The sequence below is a fragment of the Berghia stephanieae genome, chromosome 5, assembly GCF_034508935.2.
Source record: "Berghia stephanieae isolate SIO BIC M18660-M18661 chromosome 5, UCSD_Bste_1.3, whole genome shotgun sequence".
In the NCBI taxonomy this organism is placed as follows: domain Eukaryota; kingdom Metazoa; phylum Mollusca; class Gastropoda; order Nudibranchia; family Aeolidiidae; genus Berghia; species Berghia stephanieae.
In genome coordinates this window covers 60,108,036-60,116,862 of record NC_088364.1, presented here as the reverse complement: position 1 = coordinate 60,116,862, position 8,827 = coordinate 60,108,036, and the positions used below count along the sequence as shown (strand labels likewise).

The following is an 8,827-nucleotide window of genomic DNA, read 5'->3' as shown; positions in this document are numbered from 1 at the left end:
TTATTGGTTTTGGTGTCATTTGTCACAAGCAACACTGCATGCGTGAACACGTGGAAGTTTGTTTCGTTAAATGGCGATTCGCAATTTTGATCCACCCTTCTTACCAGTCTTTGAAGCGCAGCACTTTCATTTGCCTTTCCAGCCTGGCTCCGGGCAGAAAAGGTAAGTTGAACTTTGGTGTCATCGCTATTTTACATTGTCACAAGCCACACTTGATATTGGATATTATAAAGTACCACCAAAAAAATTATGTTTTCAGCTGTTATTCTATTTACAAATATGATATTATGACATCTCACATAAGACTGATTTTGACACAGTTAATTATTTCCTTGTAATTCTAATTTTTTTATGTTTCAGGGTTGTATTAATCAAGAAAAAGACAAAACTCAAGCTTTTGACGAATCCAGATAAAAGACGGGTTGTCAAGAAATTTGATTTGATTTACTATTAACACACTAAATTACTACAAACTAGCAGATTTGAGCAGTAGGGCGGATGTTACCGTATGGTTACATGAATTCATTACCGTGGCTGATATTTATCTAGTGTTTGTGTGACTTTTGGTACTTTTTGTGACCATTGGTGTCATTGGTTAAAATGTCACAGATGACACTTAAGTTTGAAGTTTCTAATGTATTTCTGTTTTCATGTTCTTCAAAACTTGAAATGTCATTGAATTACATTAAACAGGCTATATTACATGTGTTCAGTTGCTATTCTTGATTTATTGAGGCAAAATTGCGTTCTAGTGCCGATTTTGACCAAAGTAATAGCAACAATGGTATTACTAATTTCTAAGTATATTTCCAATTTGAAAGTATTTAGTTTCTTAAAATATTATTGAATTTCATTTTAGAGTAGGTTATTGTGATTTTTTGACTGAAAATAATGATATATTATGGACGAAAGTGTGATTTGGTGTTGCTTGTGACATAAGTAATGGTGTCACCGGTCTTATGTCACAAGTCACATTCAGATTCTCTATTTTCCATGTATATTTCTATTTTTGAAGTCTTTGGTTTCTGAAATATTATTAAATTCCATATTTAACTGTGGTTATTACACTGGTTTGACTGAAATTAATGATATATTGTCGAAATTGCAATTTGGTATTGCTTGTGACATAAGTAATGGTGTCATCGGTCTAATGTCACAAGTGACACAATGTCGCTAAATAAGATATGCTTTGGTCACATTATTTCCCAACATTTTATTCCAAAAGTTTCTGAACATTGCTGGTAATAAGCATATGCAATATTGTTGTTGTTGTTAATGTACAAACATTTTTATGAAATAATATATTTGCATTCTATGTTGCTTGTGACCGATGACACCAAAAAGCAACATTTTCTCCAATAGTTGGTAATATTATTGTACTATGATTGTTGTTGATTGTGTCTTTTTGTCTATAACTTACTAAATAAAGTTTGATACTCAACAAAAATCATTTGGTTATTGAGTTTTTTGTCTCATTTTGGTGTCACCGGTCACAGGTGACACCAGCAACCTATAGGTATTGTTGACGATATTGTGCTGCGTTAGACCTTAAAGTTATCTAAAGGGCCTTTGATTCATGAAGTACAGGGTTTTTGCTACACATATAGAAACATGAATGGACTATTATGTCACTTTTATTTTGAGAAAAAAAATTGGCACCTTTTGACCTTGGCTCATATATATATATATATATATATATAATATATATATATATATATATATATATATATATATATATATATATATATATATTTATGACCGAATCATCTTTGCCCCACCACTGTAAATAGGCTAGAACCGCCACTGGAAGGTGTAGAATAATAATATGCTTTATTTGATATGTCACATTTATGCCTAATATAATATTTTCCAAAATATGCACTATTTTATGTGTCACATATATGCCTAATATAATATCTCCATAATATGCATTATTTTATGTGTAACATTTATGCCTAATATAATATTATCCATAATATGCATTATTTTATGTGTCACTTTTATGCCTAATAATATATTTTCCATTAACCAGTTAACTATCGTATTCTGGAATAACATGGGGGTTTTTTTTAATTAGACCAGAAAATTCGTCCTTCAAATATCGATTAATTTAAATGAAACTCATCTTGGCAAAATCTCTCAAACCTGGGATATCAATGATAGTTTTTGCCAAGATTTTTATTGCTTGTCTTTCCAGAGTTTGGCTGTTAATTTGGATGCCATGTAATGTTATTTATCAAGAGATGAATGTTGTTTTGTGTGTCTTTTAAATACGGGGAATATAAAATCGTTTTGCTCCTTATTCGGATTAATAATTACACAAAATTGTCACAATTTTTTTTTCCATCATAAACAATCTTAAGCGACAAAAATAAACTTGATATAATCTTTGAAAAGAAAAGTCTGGTAAAAATGACAAAAGATTAAAGACTTACACTTGTTTACTCTAGCCTATTGTACTAACCAGAACATTACAATCTAACCGAACTTACAAAATATTCATTAACATTTAGTTTTATTTTTTGTTACAAATGTTCACAATTTTGTTGTGATGGGGATCAAACTTGCTGGCATCAATTGTAGGTGTAACATTAGAGTAAACCAATGTTATACGATGGCGTTCCTGTTCCGTGAATTGAAACCTCTTTAACATACAATTGCTTGTGCAGCCTTTATTTATCGTCATTGTCATAATACTGCCATCCTCAGCTTTAAACTTGTATGTGTCAGCGTCCTGGTAGAAACAAAAGACATTTTATCAAAGATTTAACTGGGTTAAGAAAAGCAGTTAACAAAAGATTCGCTTTAGAATAAGAAATAACATAATATTCAAGTATTAATAAGAATAAGAAATAACATAATATTCAAGTATTAATAATAATAATAATAATAATAATAATAATAATAATAATAATAATAATAATAATAATAATAATAATAATAATAATAATAATAATACCATTACAACTACTACTTCTACTACTACTACTACTACTACTACTACTACTACTACTACTACTACTACTACTACTACTACTGCTGCTGCTGCTGCTGCTGCTGCTGCTGTTATTACTACTACAACTATTACTATCTTCAATCTTCAATGGCTTGTATTTGCAAAAGGCCCCACGGGTTCACCAATGCAAATGTTCGGTTACAGTACAATCAAAAGAGTCACAGACTAATTTGACGAGCAAGTGCATTCAAAATTCTTTTGAAAGTTTCCAAGCATTCAACATGCGTTGTGTCCGGTGTAGGATATTACAGTCATTTATTGTTCGTGGGGAAACGGCTATGTTTGTGTATGTTCTTGTAAATGGTTGTTTTTATCGTGATGCTTTGTATCTACGTGTAGCTTACCTATTTAGTTTGCTTTTTATGTAGTTTGGGGGGATGCTGTGTGAGTTTGGGTCATTGATAGTTTTGTGTAAGGTACGGGATGCCTTGCGCCGATTTTTTAATGGTTTGCATCCAAGTGACTGGAGGGAGGACGTGACACAGCCGGGGTCTCTGGATTTGCATCCAGTTGCAAATCTTACAGATGCTCATTGTACTTTTTCAATCTTGTCTATGTCCTTTTAGTGCAGGAGTCCCACATAACGCTGGCATATTCTTATACATTGGCCTGATAAATGCTGTGTACGGCTGGGCTTTAATTCTTCGTGGGCATTGGCTTAGGTTCCTTTTGAGAAACACCAGCATCCTTTGTTGTGATATGTTCTATATGGGTTTGCCTCTTTACTTTCTTATTGAGATGGACTCTGAGGTATTTTATGGAGTCAACGTGTTGCAAGAGATGATCATGCATTGTGTTATTGTGAGTATAAGTATAAGGCTCTTTCTTGTTCGATATTGACATGACATAGCATTTAGATGGATGGAACTTCATGTGCCATAGATTTTTCTGGAGTTCATACCCATCTGCGCAACTATCTATTGTACGGAAAAGAAGTATATCGTCTTCGAACAGTTTACGCCTTGTTTGTAGAGATCAGTTGTTTCCAATGCCATTTATAAAAATCAAGAAGCATTAAGACCCAAGTATTGTTGTGGTACTCCTGATAAGGCATTATATTTTCGTTTGAGTTTTCGTCAATGATAATGTGTTGCGTTCGATTGCAAATATTGTCTTTTGACTACTACTACTATTACTACTACTAATACTACTACTACTACTACTACTACTACTACTACTACTACTACTACTACTACTACTAAAAACATCCAAACAAAAAGGAATTAGAAAATAGAAGTATCATTATAAAAGAATCTAAAGTAGGTACATTTGCCTAAGCAAATTAGGAATCGGGGGGGGGGGGGGGGTCATCTTCGATGAAAATCTAATCATGCCATTTTATATAAATATTGCCTGCCAGAAGAAAAAAAATTGACCGTATATGTCACCAAAAAAAAATTAATGCTTTCTTAAACTTGATTATTGCAATTCCCATCTATTAGAGCTCCTCATTTAAATAGTAAATTACGAAGTGTAAAACATTTAGCAGCCCGCACAACATATTGAAAAAGAACAATCGACCATGTCACCCCTCTTTTGGAAAGTTTGCACTGGCTTCCTGTAAAATATTGTTGTTGTATATTAAATTTGGGAACAATTATTTAACAAAAAAGAATTCAATTTATGTTACCTGAACATTTTTGGAGTTTGTTATGAGTGTAGCATTGCTTGGAATACACTTCTGAAATTTTTTAAATACAGTACGTGGAACTGCCGTGCAATGGTGGTGAACAACCTTCATAACTTGGTCTCCTTGTACATTGGCGTAAAGTGACAAACCAAACGGTAGCTCCATCAGAAGTTTATCGTCGACAAGGTCAACCGTAATCTTTCCTGGTAATTTATTAATTGTGATGTCCGCTGTGAAACGGTCCATCAAACATCGTTCAGTGGCAAAGACAGTAGCGGGCACAATCAGAGCCAAAGCAAGAAGAAGTTGCATTTTCGAATTTTTAAGCTTTTCTGAAAATGAATAAAATTGAAAGAAAAAAGTGGCAGGTTAAGGAAAAGGGACTGGTGTAGGATAAAGGTCTGGAAACTGTGTGTATGAAACAGTGTCGGACAAAAGCAAGAAAGAAATTAAAAACTGTCATATAAAATGTAAGATAAAGATCTGAGAAGGTGTGTTTGAAACAGTGTTAGACAAAGCAATGCGGTCTTGTGGTATGACACTCGCTTTTGGATCGAAAGGTCCTGAGTTCGAGCCTCGCTCGTCGCATAGTTGAGTCCTTGGAAAAGACTCTTACTCACATTCTCTGATCGTACTCAGGTGTAAAATGAGTATTGACCGTTAACAGCGTTGTCTTTGACTGAAAAAAAAAACATTGTACTATCGCCGAACAGGCGTCATGTCTCGTTCTTTATTTTACATGTTGCTGTTGTTCCGATCCGAAAGCGAGCGTCATGCCACTAGATCACATAGCCGCACAAACATAATAATATCTATTAAACAGAAGAACACAAACGGTGTTAAAACAATTTAACATTCATTACGAAAGATTCTTAGACACCTAGACGACACAGCCACAAACATTTATGCATGGAAAGATGACATTTTTTAAAACTACCTAAAACGACCCGTCACCGCCATCTCTAGATGAGAGATTGTCTACATGCCCTTACAGAGAGAACGTCAACATAGCATTGCGCATGTCTCTCTTATCAACTGAGGTATTCTATCGTTGGTTAATGAGATATCACTAATTATATTTGAGAAATCATTTTAAAAGTGTTCTTATACATACTTTTATAAAATAAGAATTAGTGCGGGGCGGTCCTTGGCAAGCTTAAGGACCACGATCCTACGGTCCTTGGGAAATGAAGACCGCAAGGACCGGTCCTAGGACTTTTCGCCAGATCTAACAAACTCAGCTACCCATTCATTGCTGAGTAGACAGGGATTCAGAAAAAACTCGACTGCACCCGGGATCGATCTCTGGCCCTTTGCGTATAAAGAGAGTGCTCTATCAACTGAGCTATCGGGGTCCCCAAATATTCTATTGGACTTTTTTAAAATTCAGACATTATAACTGTTTTTTTTTTTGGAAGGAAGAAACTAATGAAACTCATATTATTTGATTAGTAAAAACACCAAACGAAATTTGAATATTATTGTATTATTTTAAATGACAACACTGCGATAGAAAGGAGTGGTGACAAGAGATGGACAAAAGAAAACAAAAAATCGGATTTGCTACTTGCTAGGTTCGACACACACACACACACACACACACACACACAAACACACACATCTTTAGTAGTCACATACATTTCAAACAATAACCCATTAGAGAAGAGGGGTCATGTCTTCACCATAGATCATTGTCATTGCGATCATTATGGTGTAGTAAATTTTGAAATTTACCCCGTATAATGGAATCGTCCAAGGCGTGCGCCTCCTGTTCCCCCCATCTCACACACGAAAGGGCGGTTTGCGGAGTGAAGGTTGGTGGTCGTCTGCCTGTATGGTCGTCTGTGTCGTTTAGTGTATGGCAAAGGGGGGTGGGTGCGATTAATTAAGTGGGATGGGTGGTGATTGGTGGAAGATAGGCAACCGAAGGCAACGAATCGCTGGGGAAGTAGTAGGCTATGGCGCGAGACCGAAGGTGATCAGACCGGTCTTCAGCGCGGCTCTAGTTGAAAGGTGATAAGAAGTGAGGACCGCCGCCGGTCTTCACTATGGGACCGATCCCCGGTTCACAGCTAAAAGACCGTGGGACCGGTCCTCAGCGCGGCACTAATAAGAATATAACCAATAAACTTATTTTGATGAAAAGTTCACAGTGATGCACCAGTTAAATGATGTCTCAGCGAGTTACCGAACCGTAAAGTCAGTCATTTCACGGCGGGTAATCTTAATCTTGGGTGCATTCCTTATTATTTTTCATTCTTTGCAACACATCACTGTGAACTTTTAATCAGAATAAGTATATTGGTTATATCTTTGTTTTATAGAAGTATGTATATAATAGCCTTATAGAAAAGACCAGAGACCGTGGAGAATGGCATAAGGTTGTGAAGTCTGCATCTCGCATGTCCCCCCGACGATTAAAACTATTTACTCTGGAAAGATAATTGGATTCAGTAGTCTGATGTCACGCGCCCGGCAACGGCAGCCATCTTGGTTCTAAACAAAGAAAATCATTACTTTTTATTCTTCATGCTGGCTAGAACTTTTCATATGCCTTGTGATCAGAATGTGTAAAAGTCAAAACATGATCAAATTGATGGGGTTTTTCCCTCTGGATACGCGTTTAAGCTCGCCGGAGAAATATTTCATACGGCGTCCGCCATTGTTCCGATAGTTTAGAGCCAGTGTTACTAAGTTACCATGCGTCATTAGGAAGGAAGTGACGTTACGACTGTTGAAGACTATTGTGTTTTAAACATTTGGCCAGACTCGTCTTTTAAATATCAATCGGTTTAAATTATCCTCATCTTGGCAAAATCTCTGAAACATGAGACTTCGTGAAGTTCTCCTTATGTTCCAATTTTCAGAGTTTTTGCCAAGATGTCGGTCATTTAATCATTTATTTGGTTACAGTAACAATGATTGTATGCTAGAGTAAATTACATATATTTGTTGGAAAGAGTTGACAATGATTGTATGTTAGAGTAAATATTCACATAAATTTGTTGGAAAGAGTTGACAATGATTGTATGTGAGAGTAAATATTCACATAAATTTGTTGGAAAGAGTTGACAATGATTGTATGTGAGAGTAAATATTCACATAAATTTGTTGGAACGAGTTGACAATGATTGTATGTGAGAGTAAATATTCACATACATCCGTTGGAAAGAGTAACAATAATTGCATGGTACTGGATGAAGTGGCGGATATCAATTTATTATAACTTAAATTCCCATAGGGTTTACGACCTGATTAAGTCATTGAGCTAGTAAATAAGTTAGTAAGACAGTACAAATGATTGGGAACAGGCGAAGAGATGAGCCTATATTTAATAGTTTAAAACTGACTATTAGTTACTCACCAATACGTTGAGAAAGTTGATGTTATTTCTTCGGTCCCTGAAGGAGAATGAATAAAAAAGAAGAAGCGTTCCTTATATAGAGATTTTAAAAAAAAAGGCTTCAAGCTCCACCCCTTGAACTGCCGTACTCTGAAAAAACACGTTTTTAAAAATTTGCCCAGAAAATCCGTCCCTCCCCTTCAATTATCGATTGAAAAATATTACCTTCATCTTAGCAAAAACTCTCAAACCTGTGATTTCTTGCCAAAATGTTGGTAATGTCTTTTTTTCATAGCACGACAGTGATAAGCTGTTTGTTCTCAGTCAGTTTTATCCAAACAATAAGGTCTGTAATTCGGGGCCTGTATTCATGTCCCCTCTTAAACAACAAACTATTGTGAACTGATGACACAGATAGAGTGCGGTAGTTCTTTATAACCAGATAAGGAATTATATAACTGGCATTTTGACGTCATTATTTGGTTTTTGCACCGCCCAATGTTAGTAGTGCTCATGGAAACAAGTGGTCCCATTGGTTGAACTATTGAATACAACTCACGATTTGTTTTATTTTGTGGCCAAAGACTGGCATTTTTTGGTCAATGTCAGGCCATAAGTTAACGATGGCTACGATAGAACCCTCTAAGATTGGTAGTTTGACGTAATCTTTTAGGTTTGTGCACCGTCTGGTGAGTTGTCGTTAGTAGAGCTCAAGTAAACAAGTGATTCCATTGGTTTAACTATTGAGTACATCTCACGATTTGTTTTCTTTTGTAGCCAAAGACTTGTCTTTTGACGTCATTTATTGGTCAGTGTCATGCTATAAGTTAACGATGGC

The 8,827-nt window shown here is 35.5% G+C and overlaps 1 protein-coding gene across 1 annotated transcript; it reads right to left on the bottom strand.

The window, feature by feature from the left end:
* Window positions 1–1,811: 1,811 nt before the first annotated feature.
* Window positions 1,812–8,107, bottom strand: LOC144973347 (uncharacterized). The gene is made up of 3 exons (XM_078915652.1): window positions 8,011–8,107; window positions 4,647–4,978; window positions 1,812–2,734 (listed from the first exon to the last, which is right to left on the bottom strand). Exons 2-3 carry the CDS (start codon window positions 4,956–4,958, stop codon window positions 2,516–2,518), a joined length of 531 nt encoding a protein of 176 aa, XP_078771778.1. The 5' UTR covers window positions 4,959–4,978; window positions 8,011–8,107; the 3' UTR covers window positions 1,812–2,515.
* Between the last annotated feature and the right edge of the window lie 720 nt (window positions 8,108–8,827).